The sequence below is a fragment of the Acomys minous genome (genome assembly GCF_964271855.1).
Source record: "Acomys minous genome assembly, chromosome: 4".
Classification (NCBI taxonomy): domain Eukaryota; kingdom Metazoa; phylum Chordata; class Mammalia; order Rodentia; family Muridae; genus Acomys; species Acomys minous.
Window position 1 is genome coordinate 100,327,071 of NC_140486.1, and position 22,484 is coordinate 100,349,554.

General features: G+C 47.3%; 1 protein-coding gene across 4 annotated transcripts; it reads left to right on the plus strand.

The window, feature by feature from the left end:
- Window positions 1-84: 84 nt before the first annotated feature.
- On the plus strand, window positions 85-22,451 carry ZNF142 (zinc finger protein 142). 4 transcript variants are annotated; one of them, XM_084778446.1, is made up of 11 exons: window positions 85-359; window positions 534-716; window positions 2,449-2,755; window positions 7,824-8,423; window positions 9,891-10,052; window positions 11,404-12,228; window positions 14,554-14,731; window positions 15,649-18,250; window positions 18,377-18,556; window positions 19,688-19,793; window positions 21,388-22,451. In XM_084778446.1, exons 1-11 carry the CDS (start codon window positions 90-92, stop codon window positions 21,855-21,857), a joined length of 5,883 nt encoding a protein of 1,960 aa, XP_084634572.1. In that variant the 5' UTR covers window positions 85-89; the 3' UTR covers window positions 21,858-22,451. The 4 variants fall into 4 exon arrangements, with proteins under 4 accessions (XP_084634572.1, XP_084634571.1, XP_084634574.1 ...); XM_084778448.1 differs by adding an exon at window positions 1,642-1,739 and having other exon boundaries at window positions 230-359; window positions 565-716; window positions 15,649-18,556; XM_084778445.1 differs by having other exon boundaries at window positions 15,649-18,556.
- Window positions 22,452-22,484: the final 33 nt, after the last annotated feature.

Genomic DNA, 22,484 nt, shown 5'->3' on the forward strand with positions numbered 1-22,484 from the left:
GCGCCGCTAGGCCCGCCCCCCCGAGTTCTGCATTTACTTCCCGCCACACCCACCACGAAGTTCCCTGCCACTCTGTCCGGCGAGTCTCGATGGTTCAGCTATTTAGAGCTTGGATACTCAAGGGCATAGAGGGAAAAAAAAAAAAAAAAACCATAGAGTGGCACGCGCCGCGAAGAGAGGCTGCTACACGTCAGATTCCCAAAGGCGCCTGGGCCGGGGGCGGTCTCATCAAAGGCGTCTATAGCGGCTCCACTTGCAGCCGGACCATAGAGATTCCCCTCCTGCTGGCCTTGAGGGTAGAAGGCGTGAGAGCGGCTGTCGGCGGGAACCAGGGGAAGTGCGGGTGCTGCGAGCTGGAGGTAAAAGTTTCCCTAGCCCCAGCATGAGTGGGCCTGGGAGGTGGGGACCCATGGGAGGAGGTGCAGAGGGGAGCACGCCTACGAGAGGGGCCCGGGCGCATCTCCGCGGCTGCCTGGCGCCTCAGTCGCGTCACCGCTCCGGGCCCCGCCCGGGTATCCGCTGCCTCTCCTCAGGACCATAATCGTGACGATGCATCATCCCAAGCCTTGCAGGTTCCAAAACGCCTTTCTCCTTCCCTGCATCTCGTGACTTGGCTGTCGCCCGGACAGTGTAGACGCTGTAGCCGCCTCCACTCTACAGATCGGAAAGCTGAGGCCCGGAGAAGCGAGGCGAGTGCATCTGTTCAAGGCCACACGGTGAGTCAGAAGCCCAGAGGCGCGTGGGGACCGAGGTGCCTAGGCCGGGGCGCCTTGTTTCCCCGTGTCCCTTGCTTTCCCCTGCAACCTTCTGAATTCCTACCTCTTTCTGAGTGGAAGGAGTCTGCAGAACAGCCGCCCTCACCTAGCTTTTACTCAACCTTGGTGACCCGATTTTGTTTTTTCAAACAGGACCTCAACTCTGTAGCTCTGGCTGTCCTGGAACTCGCTGTGACTACTCAGACTCAGAAACACCTACCTGCCGCCTCTGCCTCCTGAGTCCTGCGAAATTTAAAAGATTTTTCTCACTTCTTTCGGCTGTGTGGTTTAATTCGTTTGTTTCTCGGTTGGGTTCCCGTTGGAGGTTTTAGGAAGTTAGTGGATTGGAACTGTACCTTGTATTTGAGGAACCGCTGGCTTGTTACCTTGGTTTAAGATACCTGGGTTTACTGCAATCGATTTGTCTGACTTACATAGCTTGTTAGTGCTTTGTTTTCCTTGAGGTGAAAAACGACAATATACTTACTACTCAAGGCTGGGGATATGTATTAGCTCGTTTGTAGAGTGCCTGCCCAGCATGGACAGAGACCTGGGTTTGATCCCCAGCAATACTTTAAAAAAAATAAATAAAAATATAAATTCTGTAAGGCTAGAGAAATGGCTCAGTGGTTAAGACTACGTGCTGCTCTCCCTGAGGGCCTGAGTTCAGTTTCCAGCACCGAGAGCAGGTGTCTGACAACCATTCCAGCTTCAGGAGATCAGCACTCTCTTCTGGACAGTTGAACTATACATCTGATGAGAAAACAACAGTGCAGTGTGGTTTCTGATAGAGCTACATACAAAGGCTGTCAGGACCCAGAAGAGAAAACTCAGAATGTTAGGAAGCATTCACAGCAGAAATTATATTTATTTTCTTTTCTTAAAGATATATTTATTTTTGCACGTAAGCACGCTATTGTGTATATGCCTGCATGACAGTGGAGCGCATCACATGGAAGAGGGCATCAGACCTCATTATAGAAGGTGATTGTTTATTTGCTTGTTTAATTTCTTAAGGGTTAGCTAGACAAGCGATTGAGATGGACTGAATGGGAGGGGCAAGAAAGTGGGCCTGGAGAGATGGCTCAGGGATTAAGAGCACTGGCTGTTCTTCTGAAGGTCCTGAGTTTAATTCCCACATATAATAAGATCTAGTGCCCTCTTCTGGCCTGCTGGCTCACATGCAGGCTGAATGCTGTATAAATAATAAAGTGGAAGGGTCTATAAGCAAAAGGGAATGTAATGTAATAAGTGAGGGAATGGCAAATCCATCTGGTTAGGAGGGCAGAGGCGGGAGGGTTGTCTGGAGAGGTATTTCAGTGAGGACCATAAGTAAATGAATAGTTTTATATCTACACTGAGGAAGACTGAGATTATCAGGCAGTAAGAGAGAGATCCTTTGCCCCCCCCCTCCCCGCCCCATTCAGTTTTGTTGCAAGTGGTCACTTAGCTAGCAAGAAACAGAACCTGTAGAGTATAATGTTGTCCTCAACTTGTTGGCTCTCTACTAATACTGACTTTATTCTCATTTTGTACTTTTTGTGTTGAATGCTGTTTTGAAAGCATTTAGGATAATAAAGTATGGCGTGTTGCCGTGGAAGGAACTGCCTAAATGGGTAGGGCCATCTTCAGAGAAATGAAGAGTTCTAACTATACTTCCCCCCCTCCCCCTTGGCTATTTGTCACCATTTAGGAGGCCACTGCACACAAGTCAATGATAATGACAGACCCTGTGTTGGCATCCCAGCTGGCCAGCAGCACTGGAGAGATGGACGGACTATGCTCTGAGCTATTGTTGATACCCCCGCCTCTCTCAAACCACGGACTCCTAGGCCCTGTCCAGAACACCTGTGCTTCTGGGGAGCCTGCACCTTTGCCTGCTGACCCAGGCTGCCTGCTGGTTGAGGCCACAGCTACTGAAGAGGGTCCAGGGAACATGGAGATTATTGTGGAAGCAGTAGCTGGAACGCTGTCCCCAGGAGCTCCTGGAGAGACCTCAGGTACAAACAAAGTTGCCACCAGGCCAGTGGGACACAGCCTTGAGGTTTTTTTTTTTTCTCTGTGCTATTTTTGGTCCCTCTCTTTGAGTGTGATGAGAACACAAGGCAGCATGCTATTTTTATACCCAGGGATGTTACCATTCGATTTGCAGGTGGTGCGTGGTGATGGAAGGCTGGCAAGGTAGCCTGCAGCCTCGTAACAGACCTTTGGCAAACTTTATCCCTGCGAGAGCCTTGAGTCTTCTAGGCAGTAATCCAGACCAAAAAACCTTCTGACACCTCTGCCCATTTGGCTTCGTTACTCTGACAGTCCTTGGGGAGTCTTTCTTCCATACCGACCCTAAGCCAGCCAGTGACTAGGCCAGAGCCCCAGACTGACCAACCACCCTAAGTTTGGCAGAGCTTTCCAGAAGTGACTGGTATTTCCTTGCTCTAGTTTCCTATGTAAAGAAAGCAATCTCTACTTACCCAGGGGATGCTGTTAAGGGAATTGGGCATACTATTTATTCCAGTAGAAAGTTTCTCTTTATTCTTTCTACATCTAAAACACTCATTTTTAAAGGAAATTTCCTGTGGTGTTTTTATTTTGTTTTGTTATTTGAGACAGGGTATCTCTGTGTAGCCCTGCCTGTCCTGGACTCACTTTGTAGACCAGGCTGGCCTCGAACTCACAGAGATCCCCTGCTTTTGCTTCCCGGGTGCTGGGATTACAGGCCTGTGCCACTGCCACCCAGTATGTTCCTGTGTTTGTCTCTGACAGTATAGGATAGTAGCGAAGGATGCTGGAAACAATTAGGTCATCTGACCATGTAAGAATTCTAAACTTATCTCTGGAGGTAAAAAGAGAGAGCATGAATGGACTATGTGGTGGTGCACAGTTTTAATCCCAGCACTTGGGAGACAGAGGGTGGCTAATGTCTATAAGTTCAAAACCAGCCAGTGCTATATAGTGGGACCCTGTCTCAAAAAATTGAAACATTTTAACATATACAAGTGTTAAGTTATGGCAAGATGGTTCATGGGTAAAGGCATTTGCCACTAAGAAAGATGACCTGAGTTCAATCCCTATGACCCTCATGGTGAAAGAAGAGAACCAACCCCTACAAGTTGTCTCCTGACCTCCATACATGTACATGCACATATATATACATAATACATGAATGAATGTTTTTATAAGGTAAAACGTTTTTTAAAAGAACAGTATTTTAAAATTTTAAGACTTCATTTTTTGAGCTGGGAGTGGTGGCACACACCTGTGATCCCAGCCCTCTGGGAGGCAGAGGCAGGTGGATCTCTGTGAGTTTGAGGCCAGCCTGGTCTACGAAGCAAGTCCAGGACAGCCAAGGCTACACAGGGAAACCCTCTCTCAGGGGTGGGGGGGCAGGGAAGTGTACATATTTCAAAAAAAAGATTCCAGCTGGGCATGGTGACACACCCCTTTAATCCTTATACTTGGGAGGCAAAGGCAGGTGTATATCTGTGAGTTTGAGGCCAGCCTGGTCTACAAAGTAAGTCAAGGACAGCCAAAGCACAAAAAAAACCCTGTCTCGAAAAACAAAAAAATAAAATTCCTAGAGTTGAGGAGAGGCTCTGTTAGGATATATAATACTTTGCAACTTTGAGTTTGTTGATTTGTTTTTTACGTGATCTCACTGTCTGGCCTTGAATTTACTATACAGACTAGACTGGCCTAGAACAGATATCTGCCTGCCTCTGGGATATAGAACCCAAGTTCTTCACGTAGTGAGCTCATTGGTATACCACCATTGAGCTGCATCTGCAGTCCACAGTAAGCTCTCGAAGGTCAGTTTAGCTGCATGGCAAATTTGACAATATGCACACTCTGACAAAGTAATCCGTTCCAGGAACCTCTTTTACAGGAAGACACACATGCATATGGAGATGTTAGAAATGTCTCAGTTGAGCCAGGCGTGGTGGCACACACCTTTAATCCCAGCACTCTGAGTTTGAGGCCAGCCTGGTCTACAAAGCGAGTCCAGGACAGCCAAGATAACATAGAAAGACCCTGTCTTGAAAAACCAAAAAGAAAGAAAACAAAAACATCTCATTGGTTCATTAGGGAAGAATTCTGTTTGATTTATCAGTGCTCTGAAAAAACACAAACTGGTTAAAAAGATAAAGTAGATTAATATGTAGTCACACACAGAAATAACTTTGATAGGTGTGTGAGCTGGTATGTGTCAGTAAGCATTCCTTTAGTTTTAGTACTCAGGAAACAGGCAGAAGAATCTTAAGTTTGAGGCTAGCCTAAGCTACATAAGCCAGCCTGGGTGACATGTCAAGGGTTTACAAGATGGTTTAACAGACAGACAGAAGCGCCTTCCATGCAATCCTGAACACCTGAATTTTATCCTTAGAACCATGTAGAAAAGCTTATGTGGATTAGATTGCTTGGGTCTATAACCCAACACTCCTTTGTGAAATGGGAGGAGCCAGATGCAGGAAGCTCAAATACACATCACAAGGGCAGAAACTACAAGGGATCTTACCTTAAAAACAAAAGTAGGAGAGATCCCACTCACAAGAAGCTGATACATGTACCTTAGCATACATGTACACAAATACCTAAATAAAGAGATAAATGTTTTTAAAGACGACCCTGTCTCAAACAAGCAAGCAAAAAGCCCAACAACTTTGTCCTAGAGCAAGTGAAAAGAGGAGTGGGGAGGGTAGATTGAAAACAACAGCCAGGGCCTGGAGAGACGGCTCAGCGGTTAAGAGCACTGGCCGCTCTTCCAGTGGTCCTGAGTTCAATTCCCAGCAACCCATGGTGACTCACAACCATCTGTAATGTGGTCTAATGCCCTCTTCTGGCATGCAGGTGTACGTGCAGGCAGAGCACTGTATACATATAAATAGATCTTTTTAAAAAAGAAAGAAAACAACAGTCAGATATGATGGTGCATGCCTTTAATCCCAGCACTTGAGAAGCAGAGACAGACAAATCTCTGAGTCCAAAGCCACGCAGACCTTGTCTCGCCACCACCACCATGCCAGAAAAAAAGAAAACAACAAAATAACAATAAACAGAGAATAGCCAGCAGAATAAAATGTAAAATAGGCCGGGCATGGTGGCACACGCCTTTAATTCCAGCACTCGGGAGGCAGAGGCAGGCGGATTGCTGTGAGTTCGAGGCCAGCCTGGTCTACAAAAGTGAGTCCAGGACAGCCTAGGATACATAGAGAAACCCTGTCTCGAAAAACCAAAAGAAAAAAAAAAAGTAAGATAGGCTGTCCTGCACTTGAGTTATGGTTTACCACTAACAAGCATGGCCTTGACTTTGTGGAATTCCAAGTTGTCCTTTTCAGAGTAGTTGGAGGGTTAACTCTTGGCCTCAAGATCTAGTCAGTCCTTAAAAAATAGCAATTATTGGGGCTGGTAAGATGGCTAAGTGGTAAAGAATACTGGCTTCTCTTCTAAAGGTCCTGAGTTCAATTCCCAGCAACCCCATGGCGACTCATGACCATCTATATATAAACGGATCTGATGCCTTCTTCTGGCATGCAGAAGTATATGCAGACAGAGCACTCATACATTAAAAAAATAATAACAATAAAATTAATAATATCTGGCTCTTCTGAAAAAGTTCTTTTATGAGTTTTTGTGTCTGAATGTTTCTTTATAGACTTTGAAAGTAACACATTTTTTAGCTTTTTGAGATTTTATTTAATGTGTGGCTGTTTTGCCTGCATATGTGTCGCTGGTGCCTGTGAAGGCTAGAAGAACACAACAGATCACTTGAAACTAGAGTTACAGTTGTTAGCTACCATGTGGAGGATAGAAATGAAACCCCTAGCCGGGCGGTGGTGGCACACGCCTTTAATCCCAGCACTCGGGAGGGATCGCTGTGAGTTTGAGGCCAACCTGGTCTACAAAGTGAGTCCAGGACAGCCAAGGCTACACAGAGAAACCTTGTCTCAAAAAACAAAAACAGAAAGAAAAAAAAAATCAAACCTCTGTCCTCAGACCAGCCAGTGCTCTTTTCCACTGAGCCATGTCTCCAGGCAACACATCATTTATATTAGATATTTTTCATATTTGTCATTGTTGTCTTGAAAGTTTCTAATTTTAGCAAAATATGCGTTTGTGAATGTATATATATTATGTATGTACATGTTCATGTATGTACACATGTATGTATAGATGCCAGAGGTCAATGTCAGGGATCTTCTTCAATTGCTCTCTACATTTTTAAAGATTTGTTTATTTATTATATATACTATATGCACGGTGTTATTCCTGCATGTACACCTCCATGCCAGAAGAGGGCACCAGATCTCATTACAGGTGGTTGTGAGGCATCATGTGGTTGCTGGGAATTGAACTCAGGACCTCTGGAAGAGCAGACAGTGTTCTTAAATTCTGAGCCATCTCTCCAGCCTCCGCTCTCTACATTTTTATTTCTTTCTTTTACATCTTATTTGGTGTATGTGTGGGGTATGCTTGTGAGTGAATAATTTGTGGTCATCAGTTTTCTCTCTGCTTTTACCATGTGGGTTCTGAGGATTGAACTCAGGTCATCAGGTTTGGTGGCAAATGCTTTTTCATCGGCCCCTCCACCTTTTTTTTTTTTTTTTTTTTTAAAATAAAGTGTCCCTTACTGAACCTGGAGCTTACCAGTTTGGTTTGGTTTGGCTGGCCTGCCAATAAGCTCTAGAAAACTGCCTGACTTTGCACCCTCAGTGCTGGTGATCTGAGCTCCAGTCCCCATGCTTACTTGGCGGGCACTTTGCTGACAGAGCCATCTTCCTAGCCCCAGAATAGGTCCTTTCTTAATGCTTTCTGGATTTTGCTGTTTGTTGATTCATTAACACACTTACTAAGCACATATCTTTTGCCAAGTATTTTACCAGACACTAGAAATCTGAACACATGCCAGACAGGCTATCCCTAACCCATGGGCTTATAGTCAGTGTGCAGAGGTACACTTGAAATCTGTACTCCATGTCTGTGAAAAGATTCACCTACATTTCTACTAGTGACTAACTCCTTCAAGTCTTGTTCCATCTGATTCTGTGCCTTTCTCTGTCGGTCCTCTGCCTGCAGGTGTCCTGGTAAAGGTGGTGGAGGTATACTTCTGTGAGCGCTGTGAACAGAGCTTTGCAGAGCCTACTCTGCTCTCCCTGCACCAGTGCACTGAGACCCATATTCAGGCTGTGCAGGACCTCTCTAGCCCCCCGTGCTCTGTAGAGCTGCCCCCCAGCAACCTCACCCTCCATGGCCCTCTACAGGACCCCAGCCTGCCAGATAGCCCCCTGCCATGTCCTGTATGTAGACAAGAGTTTGTCCAACCCCAGGCCTTGAAGAGCCACTTCAAGATTCACCGGGTCACTCCCAACACGTTCTCCTGCCCAGAGTCTGGCTGTGTGTTCTCTGCTGAAGATCGCAAGGGTCTACAGCATCACCTGAGACAGACCCACAAGGCAGTTCCTGTGCCCTGTTCATTCCGGGGCTGCTCCCTGCTTTTTGGGAGCCAGCAGGGAATGGAGCTGCATCGGCAGGCCCATTACCCTTTCCACTGCAGTCATTGCAGCTTCATGGGCTCCAACGTCAAACTCTTCCGGCAGCATCAGCGGAGCCATGGAGCCAGTATACAGAGAGAACTTGCTGCTGTTCAAGGCCTTCCATCCCAGGAGCTGCTGCCAGGTGGGTAGCCAGGGTCCACTAGCTCCATGCCTAGAATGTAGGCACAGTTGATGGGTTTCACTGTGTAACCCTGGCTGTCCTAGACTCACTTTGTAGACCAGGCTAATGTTGAACTCACAGAGATCCCCCTGTCTCTACCTCTCCAAGTGCATAGTTGATAAGAGATATTTGTTTCCAGTATGACTGTGCCATGTGTGTGACAGAATGTAGTCCCTGGCTTAAGAGGATGGAATTAGTGGGTGATGTGGGAAAGGCTCTAGAAAACTTAAACATTTAGAATACATGGGACCAAAGGAAGCCATTGTCTTGGGCAGTGGGTAAAATTTGGCTTTATGCAACATGTAATCTGAAATAATTTTAGCGGTATCTTCTACTGGCCCACTTTGGATCCTGTTACCTAAGGGTGAAAGTGCCTGTCCGTGACTTGCTGCTAGTAGAATGTTTATAGACTACCTTTAGAATGCGTGAGACTGGAGCTGGGTGAAATGGTGCGTGCCTGTAATCCCAGCACCTGAGGGTAGAAATTCAAGGTCATCTTCAGCTGAACGAAGGGTCCAAGCCAGCCTAGACTATATGAGATTATGTCTCAAACAAACAAACATAAACTATGTGAGAGTGGGCAGAAAGGAGTAGGATTGCTTTAAGGATTGCCAAGGCTACACAGAGAAACCCTGTCTTGAAAAAAAAAAAAGAAAAAGAAAGAAAGAAACAAAGAAAAGAGAAGAAATCACAGGGGCTGGAGAGATAGCTCAGAGGTTAGGAGCACAAACTGCTTTTCTGAAGGTCCTAAATTCAATTCCTAGCAACCACATGTGGCTCACAACCATCTTTAATAAGGTCTGGGCCCCTCTTCTGGCGTGCAGAAGTAATACAGGCAGAACACTGTATTCATAATAAATAAATAAATCTCTCTCTCTCTCTTGGTTTTTTGAGACAGGGTTTCTCTGTATAGCCTTGAGTGTCCTGGACTCACTTTGTAAACCAGGCTGGCACGAACTCACAGCAATCTGCCTGCCTCTGCCTCCAAGTGCTGGGATTGAAGGCGTGTACCACCACCGTCCGGCCTTAAATAAATCTTTTAAAAAAGAAGCCATAAATAAATCTTTAAAAAAAGAAATCACAAGAAGGGTATTACTTTATCAAGTACTTTCTCCATCTGCCATGAACCATCCAAGCTTTAGCTCTGGAGACCTGGGCCAAGGAAGTACATTCCACTCTTATCTCTTAACGCCTGCCCCCTTCCCAATGAGTTCAAGGTCAGCCTTGTCTACAAAGCAAGTCCAGGCTAGCCGAAGCTACACAGAGAAACCCTGCCCCCCACCCCCAAAAAAAGAATGCACATATTTACTTAGCATCCAAGATCCTTTTCTGCTAAAAGGAAAGAAGGATAATTCTGCTTGACAGTGGAGTGCAAGTATTCAGTTTTGTCATCAGCCCTTGTTGACTTAAAGTTGTATGTGTCTCCAGCTCCCAAACTGCCTCCAAGAGAAGGAGAGCCTTCTGAGGAAACAGGTACACCTTTGCCTGGGCAGGAGTCAGCTGAAGAAGAGGATGCCGAGGAAGAGAATGGCACCCAAAAGGATGCGCAGAAAGTCTTGGATAAAGGCCAAGGGACTCAGCAGTTGGAAGGTAATGACATCGCTGAGGTTGAAGCTCTTTGTGGTAAAGAGGAGTGCAAGGTGGGGAGCCTGACATTTGGACCAAGATTTTGCTTTTCTGAGCTTTAGTTCAGATCCATGTATTCTTTCTGTTTTACTTAGACTCAAAAATCAAGATCTAGGGCTAGGGAAATAACTCGACAACAGAGTACGTCCTTAGCATGTGTGAGTCCTTAGATTTAATCTCATGGACCTAAAAACAGCAAAGTCTAGTAGGCAGTGAAATATATGTCAAGTAAGCTAGTAACAGGGCAATGGTAATCACAGTCTGTTCTTTTAGGCCGGGTTTCCCCAGTTAGGAAACCTTAGTTAGGGTTTCTGTTACTACAGTGAAACACCATGACCAAAAAAGCAAGTTGGGGAGGAAAGGGCTTATTAGGAATACAGTTCCATATCACTGTTCATCATTGAAATCAGGAAAGGAGTTCAAAACAGGGCAGGAGCTGATGCAGAGGCAATGGAAGAGTGCTGCTCACTAGCTTGCTTCCTGTGGCTTGCCAAGCCTGTTTTGTTATAGAACTCAGGACCGCCAACCCAGGGGAGGCGTCACCCACAGTGGGCTGGGCCCTCCCTCAATGCCTTACGGGCTTGCCCACAGCCCAATCTTATGGAAGCATTTTCTTAATTGAGGTTCTCTCCTCTCTGATGACTTTAGCTTTTGTCGGTTGACATAAAACTATCCAGTAGACATAAACCTCTTTAGCAGGGAAAAGGGATTCCATTCACACTGTAGTTAGCACCAGTATTGATGACCAATCTGTTTTGTCTAGCTTCCCTAAGAGTTTTTTTTCCCCGAATCTTTGCTTCCAGTTTCAAACTCAATAGACAACACTTGAAATTCATCCCACCAGGAATATATTTATGTCTGGTGAATAAAAAAGATCTGATTATATTATTACCAGCTCTCAGTTATCAAGAGTTCTATGAGCCAGTGCTGGCTGGCTGGCTTTCTGTTTATTCATCTTAAGGTTTTTTCTTTCTCCTCAGCCCTGATGTTCTGCTTGTAATAGAGCAAGAGCAGCAAGAATTACAAAGCTCTATTTAGATTCTCTTGTGCAGCTCCAAACAGAGGTTAGGAATAGTGGGTGGCTTGGGGAAACACTTGAACCAGGCCACAAGGAGGTATGAGTAGTGCTTGTGGTTCTGTTTGTCTTAACAGAGGAATCTCTCACTCTCACTCGAGACCCTTGTGTTTGGTTTTTATGAAGAGAAAGGCCGCGTGATGTCTGTCTGGACAAGCCGTGGCTTCCATTGTATATCACTATCTAATGAACTGTCTAGCAGAGAATCTGACTCTGAACCCTCTGCGTTCCCTTTCCTAGGGCGTGTGCCTTCAAGCACTGAGTCCCTCTTCAAGACACACATGTGCCCAGAGTGCAAACGCTGCTTTAAGAAGCGGACCCACTTGGTAGAGCACCTCCATCTCCACTTTCCAGACCCAAGCCTCCAGTGTCCCAACTGCCAGAAGTTCTTCACCAGCAAAAGCAAACTCAAGACCCATCTGCTGCGGGAGCTGGGTGAGAAGGCCCACCAATGTCCTCTGTGCCACTACAGTGCAGTGGAGAGGAACGCACTTAACCGCCACATGGCCAGCATGCACGAGGATATCTCCAACTTCTACTCAGACACGTATGCGTGTCCTGTTTGCCGTGAGGAATTTCGCCTCAGCCAAGCACTCAAGGAGCACCTCAAGAGCCACACAGCAGCAGCTGCAGCAGAGCCATTACCCCTACACTGCTTTCAGGAGGGCTGCACTTATGTAGCGCCTGATCGTAAGGCCTTCGTAAAGCACTTGAAGGAGACCCACGGAGTACGGGCTGTGGAGTGCCGCCATCACTCATGTCCAATGCTCTTTGCCACAGCTGAAGCCATGGAAGCCCACCATAAGAGCCACTATGCTTTTCACTGTCCCCATTGTGACTTTGCCTGCTCCAATAAGCACTTGTTCCGCAAACATAAAAAACAAGGCCACGCAGGCAGTGAAGAGCTGCGATGCACCTTTTGCCCTTTTGCCACCTTCAACCCAGTAGCCTACCAGGATCATGTTGGCAAGATGCATGCTCATGAGAAGATCCACCAGTGCTCTGAGTGCAACTTTGCCACTGCCCACAAGAGGGTGCTTATCCGACACATGCTGCTGCATACTGGTGAGATGCATCCATCCTCATGATAATGTAATAATGGTGGTGAAGGTTAAGGCTGGCATGAGCTTTTGCTGTGTACCAGCCATCACACAAAGGACATTGCATATGTTGCTTCATTTGACCGCGTTTATGGGTACAACTCCAGTATCCCCGGTTTTCAAGTGAGCGTGAGTTGAGAGTCATTCAGCTAATAAAAGTAGTCAAGGTAGTGTCTGACTCCATGTAGTCTGACTTCAGAACTTCTATTCTAAACTACACTATCACTCCTTGTCCTTAAACACTGGTTCAGTTCTAGCCAGCCCTAGTCAAGTGCAGATGGGTGACCAGTCAGCCTTTTATAGTGAAGAATTTTAGGCCAGGACAGATAACTTCCTTCATAGTTCAAGCTTGGGGACAGTCAGAGCAGGAGAAAGGACAGTACCCAGCCATTCCTTAGAGTTGAACATCATCACATTTAGTGACCTGAAAATTGTACTTGTTTTATCTTGGTCTCTTAATTGGCTGCTAGCATTACTGAAGCCTAAGGTGGCAGCTAAACCAGGCTTCCTACTACAGCATCATCTCTGTGAACTATGCAAACACCTATGCATTGATGGGCCATTAAGCCAGTTTCCACAGAAACTCTGCTTAACAGAATAAGCTTTGGACAGTTTGGTCAAAGCTATTGTTATTCCTGGTGGACGGTTCGTTTCTTTCTTTGTTTCTTTCTTTTTTCCTTAAGATTTGTTTGCCAGGTGGTGGTGGTGGTGCATGCCTTTAATCTCAGCACTTGGGAGGCAGAGGCAGGTAGACCTCCATGAGTTCGAGGCCAGCCTGGACTACAGAGCCAGTTCCAGGCTAGCCAGAGCTGTTATACAGAGAAGCCCTGTCGGAAAAAAAAAAAAAAAAAGACGATTTGTTTTATGTCTATGAGTAAACTGTCTTCATGCATACTAGAAGAAGGCATTAGATTGTATTACAGATGGTTGTTAGCCACCATGTGGTTACTGGGAATTGAACTCCTCTGGAAGATCAGCAAGTGCTCTTAACTGCTGAGCCATCTTACCAGCCCAACAGTTCATTTCTGTACACAATTTAGTCATAGACATTAGTTTCCAACGCCTTTTCCTAAAACTTGTCTGTGTCGTGTTACATTGTTTATAGTGTTCTTTTATATTTATTATCCTACTTCATCCTTAACAATCTTGTAAGCGGGTAAAGAGACAAAAATTTAATTGAGAAGTTAAATATAAATCTATAGTAAGATCATAGAGCGCTATATTGCCTGTCCTTTACCATAGAGAGGTGGCTGGAAGGGCAGGGAGTGTCTTAAAGGAGCATGGCCACCAGCCTCTTAGTGAGGTATTAAGCAAGTACTGGAACAGCTCATCCTTGAGTTCTCCACTGTGCACCACTGACAGCTTTGGTATGTCTCATTTAGTTATTTTTTATGTTTTTTTGAGGTAGGGTTTCTCTGTGGCTGTTCTAGAACTTGCTCTGTAGACCTGCTGTCCTCAAATTCAGAGATTTACCTGCCTCTGCCTCCCAAGTGCTGGGATTAAAGGCATGTGCAACCATAATTTAATACTCAAAACCAACCATGGGAGGTCTATATTTTGCTGCTCCTCTTCTGGAAACAAGGAAACCAAGCTGCCCCAGGCTGTGTGGTCTACCATTTAATAAAATAGTTGTGTGAAGCCAGGCATGGTGGCGCATGCCTTTAATCCCAGCACTCGGGAGGCAAAGGCAGGTGGATCACTGTGTGTTCGAGGCCAGCCTGGTGAGTCCAGTACAGCCAAGGCTACACAGAGAGACCCTGTCTTTAAAAAACCAAAACCAAAACCAAAAAACTTGTGTGATCTCTCTATGATTTGATTTTCCCACTTATAAAAGAGACAGTAGCAGCGCCCCCCTAGTGATATGAAGCCTCATGGAGAGGAGGCACTGTATGTGGTAGTCAGGCACGTGGTGAGCACTGTCTGAATCTTGACTGCTCATTCGCATTACTGCATTGGAATCTATAGTCCCAGTTCTATTTCTTCTCTTGTTCTCATCTCTACTCAGGAATTGAGTACTTTTTTAAAAAGAAAATATCAAAAGTAGACTTCGGTCTCACAAAGCTTACTTGGTGTTTACGTTCTTCCTTTCTTCATTGGCATAGGAGTTGGAGGGACTGATTGAGGCAGCTGTAAAACAGCCTTGTTTCTTGTAAAGCTTGCTACATACCTGGTAGTCCATAAAGCTTCTGCACCTGCCTGGCATCGTAGCAAACTTGCTGGGAGAGATGATATGGCCACTCACTCAGCCTGTATCTGAACTGTGTTTTTTTTCCCCTATACATCACATAAGGAGAGAAACCTCACAAGTGTGAGCTGTGCGACTTCACGTGCCGAGACGTTAGCTACCTATCCAAGCACATGCTGACCCACTCTAACACCAAGGATTACATGTGTACTGAATGTGGCTATGTCACCAAGTGGAAGCACTATCTGAGTGTTCACATGCGGAAACATGCAGGGGATCTCAGGTACGAGCACACACATGTCCATCGCTGTCCCAGAACAGCATGCGCAGCTGCCTCTTGGATCTTGCTTTTGGCCCTTCTGCTTTATCTATTCTAACTCCGTTCTCTGCTCCTACTGTCTTAGCCGTTACTCTCAGCTGAGCCCTGTGCCTTTCCTTTTTTTTTTTTTTTTTTTTTTTCAAGATTTTTAAATTTATTATTTATGCAGTGTTCTGCCTGCTTGTACTCTCTGCACTCCAGGAGAGGGCACCAGATCCCATTACAGATGGTTGCGAGCTAGCATGTGGTTGCTGGGAATTGAACTCAGGACCTTTGGAAGAGCAGATGGTGTTCTTAACCTCTGAGCCATCTCCTCAGCCCCTGTAGCCCATTTTTCATGGAGAGAGTATTCTGGGCCAAGAGAAGGAAAATAGAGATTAAAGTGTCAGTTGAGAGCCTGAGGACTTGGCTCAGCAGTAAAATATTTGCCTGCAATCACTGAAGGTCTGATGAGTTCAATCCTCATAACCCATGTAAAGAAATAAAAATATTACTTAAGTTGTGAGAATTTGGTCTCAGGAAAATGGACCTACACTTAATGGTACCAAATGGCCACTTTAAGATCTGGACAAAGCTGGGTGCAGTGGCACACACCTGTAATCATAAAATCAGGGCTGAGTTCAATCCCTAGCACCTCGGGGCAGTGGGTGGGGCAGTACAGAGTAGAGAATAGAGAGCCCAGCTCTAAAGCTAGGCTGTCTCGGTCCATCACTTCCTTTGAGACCACCTCACCTATGAGGTAGAAATAACTATTTCACAGGATGGAAGAAGGCAGGTTAAATGAGATGGTTCACGTGCCCCCACAGAGTGCAGGCCCAGGCCCATAGTATTTAATCAGTGACTGTTAACAATGATCGACTCCTCTTTGTCTTTCTCCCTAGATATCAATGCAACCAGTGCTCCTACCGCTGTCATCGGGCTGATCAGCTGAGCAGCCACAAACTGCGGCACCAGGGCAAGTCCCTCATGTGTGAGGTGTGCGCCTTTGCCTGCAAGCGGAAATACGAGCTGCAGAAGCACATGGCTTCCCAGCACCACCCTGGCACACCTGCCCCACTCTACCCCTGCCGCTACTGCAGCTATCAGAGCCGCCACAAGCAGGCCCTGCTGAGCCACGAGAACTGCAAGCACACTCATCTCCGTGAGTTTCACTGTGCCCTCTGTGACTACCGTACCTTCAGCAACACCACACTCTTCTTCCACAAGCGTAAGGTCCATGGCTACATGCCAGGGGACCAGGTTTGGCAGTTCTGCAATGCCAGCCAAGAGTTGGAGGGGGCCAGGCAGTGCCTGGCACCTCCTTCAGACTCAGGGCCTTCAAGCCAGCTTTCTGCCCAGCCTGAGAGACAAGACCATGAACATGGGAGTGTAGTGGACTCCAGTGTGGACCAGGCCCCGCCAGAGGCAACTGATGAGGTCAGCACCAAAAGACAGGATGGCATTGAGGCTCCCCAAGGGGTTGACCTGGTTGGCAGCCCCAGCCTAGGGGAGGTGGAGGAGGGTGGCTGCACACTACATTTGGAGGCCCTGAGGGTAGAGCTAGAACCTGTGGCAGAGCCGCCTCCCCTTGAGGAGCTCACTGAAGTAGCCGCTGATGCATTTAGGCCTCTAGATCCCTCAGGACCATTGGGAATGGAAAGAGCAAGTGGACTGGAAGAGCCAGAACTGTCCAACTTTGAAAGTGTTGGGCCCCCTGGCTTGGCTGCTGTAGAACCCATTATGGAGAAGCTAGCTTCTGAGACCCCCAGAAATCCTCTAGTCTCTGAGGAGGCTCCTAACACATTCAAAGCAACTGTGTCTGCTGAGATGGCTCCACTGCCTCAGTTTCCTGAGTCAGAATCACTGCTCAAGGCCCTGCGGAGACAGGACAGAGAACAAGCAGAAGCGTTGGTGCTGGAGGGCCGGGTACAAATGGTGGTGATCCAGGGAGAAGGGAGAGCCTTCCGCTGCCCACACTGTCCTTTTATCACTCGCCGGGAGAAAGCCCTAACTCTGCACGCCAAATCTGGGTGCCAAGGCCGCCGAGAGCCCCTGCTGTGCCCTGACTGTGGAGCTAGCTTTAAACAACAACGTGGCCTCAGCACCCATATGCTGAAGAAATGCCCTGTTCTTCTCAGAAGGAACAAGGCTTTGCCCAGACCTGTCTCTCCCTCTCTACACCCTCAGCTCCCAGGCAGCCAAGCCTCGCAGGATGCTGAAAGTAGGAAGCCCCCACCTTTACCATCAAAGGTAGAGCTCTTGCCTCCAGAAGATGCACCCTCTGAGCTCCCTGGGAAGCCAGGAGTAGAGGAGCCTCTACCCACACCCTCTAACTTCCTAGCCTCTGCAGCAGGAAACTCCTTACCCACAGGGACCTCTGAGAAGTTCTACTTTGAGCAAGGCAAGTTTCGCTGCAGCTCATGCACATTCCTTTGTTCGCGGCTTTCGTCTATTACCTCTCATGTGACTGAAGGCTGCAGAGGAGGGCGTAGCCAGGGAAGACAGCGTGGGCGCCCCCAGACCCACGCTGCTGTGCTCCCTCTAAACAACGGGGACTCTGCCCCTCTGACTAATGGGAGTCCAGAGTCCAGCCCTGCTGATAGGGACACAGCTGTAGTTCGGAAGCAGAAGGGTGCCCTCTTCTCCTGCCCCACGTGTCCCTTTAGCTGTCAGCAGGAACGGACCCTAAGGACTCACCAGACCCAGGGCTGCCCCCTTGAGTCTGGGGAGCTGCGCTGTGGTCTCTGTTCATTCATTGCTCCTGATGCTGCTGCCCTGAGGCTTCATCAAAAGCGGAGGCATCCCACTGCAGCCCCGGCCTCTGGCCCCCGTCCCCTTCTGCAGTGTGGGGACTGTGGCTTTACCTGCAAGCAAAGCCGGTGCCTTCAGCAGCACCGACGGCTCAAGCATGAGGGTGTGAAGCCACATCAGTGCCCTTTCTGTGACTTTTCTACTACTAGACGGTACCGATTAGAGGCCCACCAGTCTCGACACACAGGGGTTGGCCGCATCCCTTGCAGCTCTTGCCCTCAGACATTTGGTACCAACTCAAAATTACGTTTGCACCGACTACGAGTACATGACAAAACACCCACCCACTTCTGTCCACTCTGTGACTATAGTGGTTATCTTCGTCATGACATCACTCGCCATGTCAACAGCTGCCACCAGGGCACCCCATCCTTTTCCTGCTCTCAGTGTGAAGCCCAGTTTAGCTCAGAAACAGCACTCAAGCAACATGCTCTGCGCAGACACCCAGAACCCACACTCCAGTCCTCTGGCAGTACTGTAGAGGCCACTGAGGGCCCCTTGCACTGTTCCCACTGTGGCCTGCTCTGCCCTAATCCTGCCAGCCTGCGAGGACACACCCGTAAACAGCACCCAAGGCTGGAGTGTGGGGCCTGCCAGGAGTCCTTCCCTAGCCGGCCAGCCCTGGATGAGCATCGGAGGCAACAGCATTTCAGCCATCGCTGCCAGCTCTGCAACTTTGCTGCCAGAGACAGAGTAGGTCTGGTGAAACACTACCTGGAACAGCATGAGGAGACTTCAGCAGCTCCCTCAGGTGGGGGTGGGGATGGTGAACAGCCCTCTCTTTGCTGCCCTTTTTGTGACTTTGCATGTCGTCATCAGTTGGTGCTGGATCACCATGTAAAGGGACATGGAGGCACTCGGCTCTACAAGTGTACTGACTGTGCCTATAGCACCAAAAATCGTCAGAAGATCACCTGGCACAGCCGAATTCACACTGGGGAAAAGCCTTATCGATGTCACCTCTGCTCCTATGCCTGTGCTGACCCTTCTCGCCTCAAGGTAAGGGCAAGGACCACATGATAGGAAATGCAAGGAATGTAGGCTCTAGATTCTGTAGTATGCACCTAGTGCCTGCAGAGCCAGGAGAGAGTGCCAGATCCTCTACAACTGGAGTTAAGAACAGTTGTGAGCTGCTGTGCGGAAGCTGGAAACTGAACCCTGGTCCTCTGGAAGAATGGTCAGTGCTCATAACCATTGAGCCATCTCTCCAGCCCCTCTCTCCCCCCTCCCCTCCTCCATCTCTTGGATTCTGTAACCTTAACTATTACACATATTTGTTTTTAACTCTAAATCGTTCCTTCTCAAAACTTAAAATTCCTCACCTGGAAAAGGGATAACAACTTGATGAGCTTTTGTAAAGATAAATTCCATAACTGGGGCCTGGAGAGATGGCTCAGAGGTTAAGAGCCCTAGCTGCTCTTCCACAGGTCCCGAGTTCAATTCCTAGCAACCACATGGGAGCTCACAATCATCTATATTGAGATGGCCTGCAGGTATATATGCAGGCAGAGCACTGTATACATAATAATAAATTTTTTTAAATTCCATAAATGTTTGCCATATAATAAAGGTATGTAATACCTTGATAATAGTCTGGGTTAACATTTATTAATCACTTTCTTTAATGCCCAGTACTGCTATTTTAAACCTTGAAAAATATAAGTTGGGACTGGGCGTGGTGGCACACGCCTTTAATCCCAGCACTCGGGAGGCAGAGGCAGGTGGATCGCTGTGAGTTCAAAGCCAACCTGGTCTACAAAGATAGTCTAGGACAGGCAAGGCTACACAGAGAAACCCTGTCTCAGGGAGAAAAAAAAAAGTGCTTGTCTAATATTCACAAGGCTTTGGGTTTAGTCCTCCACATCTCTCTCTCTCTCTCTCTCTCTCTCTCTCTCTCTCTCTCTCTCTCTCTCTCTCTGTCTCTCTCTCTCTCACACACACACACACATACACACACAGAGAAAGGGAGGGGTGGGGGAAATACTTGTACTATTCACCATGTTAAAGATGATTAGACAGAATTGGTGGTTAGCTTACCCAACAACATAGCTAGTGAGAAACAACTGCGACCTAAGGAACAGCGCCCTGTTGTGTGGGGAGTAAATACTCTGCATCTGATCTTCCTTCCAGTACCACATGCGGATCCATAAGGAGGAACGGAAGTACCTGTGCCCGGAGTGTGGATACAAGTGCAAGTGGGTCAACCAACTCAAATATCACATGACCAAGCACACAGGTAAGTGTGTGAATTGACTGTCTAGCTTAAAGGATTGCCCTATTCTCTAAAAACCTTTACCTCCCTGAGCTGTTGGATGTCCTCACTCAGACTCAGAGCATCACCAATGTTCACACTGGGAGCAGGGCCTACACTGAAAGAGCAAATACTAGAAACGGCTCCCCAGCCCATTGAATAGAAACCAAACAGTGGGTAAACCTGAGAGCCTGGGCAGGTGTATTTGCAAAAGCTTCCCTAGTGATTACGATGCATATTCACACATACGTACGATCACACACTGGAGAAGCTCCAGCTCAATTTTGAGTAGCTACTGAGAGATAGTGCATGTTTCCTATGTAGATGAGGTAGGATGATGGTGAGTGAGGAGAAAGGTGAAAGTGCCCCCCCTTTTCTTATGTTCCCATGGTTTTTTTTTTCTTTTAAGATTTATTTTTTGCCTTTAATCCCAGCACTCGGGAGGCAGAGGCAGGTGGATCTTTGTGAGTTCAAGGCTAGCCTGGTCTATAAAGCAAGTCCTAGACAGCCAGGGCTACACAGAGAGACCCTGTTTTGAAAAAAAAAAAAAAGATTTTTTTATGTATGTTGGTGTTTTGCCTGCATGTATGTCTGTGTGAGGGTGCCAGGTCCCCTGGAACTGGAGACAGGCAGTTATTAGCTAATATGTGGGTGCTGGGAGTTGAACCCAGGTCCTCTAGAAGAGCAGCTAGTGCTCTTAACCATTGAGCCATCTTTCCAATCCCAAGTTCCCTATCTTTTCTAGTATTTGGAAACCACAAACTATGGGTTCTCTGTAAAAGCTTAATGATTGAGTACCAATTTCAGCATGTGATTCCCTCATATGTGGCAAAGTATCGTTACCTCTTCTTTTTTTTTTTAACATTTTCTATTTTTTTAGTTAGATATGAAAGAGTATCTCAATGGAGTCTAAGTTCTATTGTATCGTGTGACCAAGGAAGGGCTGGAGTTTCCCATTTAATAACCCTGAACCCTGTCATAGTTGAGTATTCTTTTCTTTTCTTTTTTTTTTTTTTGGTTTTTTGAGACAGGGTTTCTCTGTGTAGCCTTGGCTGTCCTGGACTCCCTTTGTAGACCAGGCTGGCCTCGAACTCACAGCGATCCGCCTGCCTCTGCCTCCCGAGTGCTGGGATTAAAGGCGTGCGCCACCACACCCGGCGAGCATTCTTTTCTATTAGGTAGGCTAGTTGGTTAGAAGTCGTCAGCATCCATTGGAACCTGTGTGCATATAAGGATTGAGTGGAGAAAGGCTCTGGAATGCCAGGTGTGACTAGGACAGAATGGTATGGTCATTAGCTTGCTGCTGTGTTGTTTTGTTTGTTTGTTTGTTTGTTTGTTTGTTTGTTTTTGAGACAGGGTTTCTCTGTGTAACCTTGGCTATCCTGGACGCACTTTGTAGATCAGGCTGGCCTCGATCTCACAGAGATCCACCTGCCTCTGCCTCCCAAGTGCTGGGAATAAAAGTGTGCCTCATTGTGCCCAGCTGCTGTGTTGTTTATAGCCAAGTATCATACTGACTTTTATAACTCATGGACCCTTGTTCTTCCCTCTTCCATGGTGATTTGTGCTTGTCCTCTAGGACTGAAGCCATATCAGTGTCCCGAGTGTGAGTACTGTACCAATCGGGCTGATGCACTGCGTGTGCACCGGGAGACACGGCACAGAGAGGCACGGGCTTTCATGTGTGAGCAATGTGGCAAGGCATTCAAGACACGCTTCCTGCTGCGCACCCATCTACGCAAGCACAGTGAGGCCAAACCCTATGTTTGCAATGTTTGCCACCGTGCTTTCCGATGGGCTGCTGGCCTTCGACACCATGCCCTTACCCACACCGATCGCCACCCATTCTTCTGCCGCCTCTGCAGCTACAAGGCCAAGCAAAAGTTCCAGGTGGTCAAGCATGTGCGCAGGCACCACCCTGACCAGGCCGACCCCAACCAGGGTGTGGGCAAAGACCCCACCACTCCCACAGTACACCTACATGACGTGAAGTTAGAAGATCCTAGCCCTCCTGCTCCTCCTGCTCCCTCCACTGGACCTGAGGGCTGAGCCCCTACGTCACCTCTGACATAGGAAGAACATATACCCCAAGATATGCAAACTGGGACTGTAGCTAGCCTGAGCAGCTCAGGGCCTGAGGGAGGACTGGCTTTGGATGTCAGTTTGGCTGGAACACATTCCCCACTCCTGGACTCCAGCCTTTGAAACTAACAGCTTTATAAAAGATAGGCTTGAACTAAAACATTGCTTTCTTCTTGAGTAGAGCTATGGTTTTATTGTTGCTGAAACTCCTGTGTCTACCATTGTTATATCAGAGTTCCTGGCTTTAAGGGCTTTGTTTCATTCAATCCATCATCTTCTTTACCTAATTGCATGTGTTCTTGTGCCTAATGCTCTGTAAAGCATGTGAAACAGAAGATTGCCAGTTAACAGGCTTGTCTGGATCCCTTCCTATCGTTTTTTACCCTGTCATTTGTTGGGCCTCTGTCCTTTGTCTCTTATTTTGGTTTTTCTGAGACGGGGTTTCTCCGTGTAGCCCAGCCTGTCCTGGACTCCCTTTGTAGACCAAGCTGGCCTTGAACTCACAGTGATCCTCCTGCCTCTGCCGTCCAAGTGCTGAGATTAAAGGCGTGCACCACCACACCCGGCCTTTGTCTCTTCTATCTGAAGAGGTTC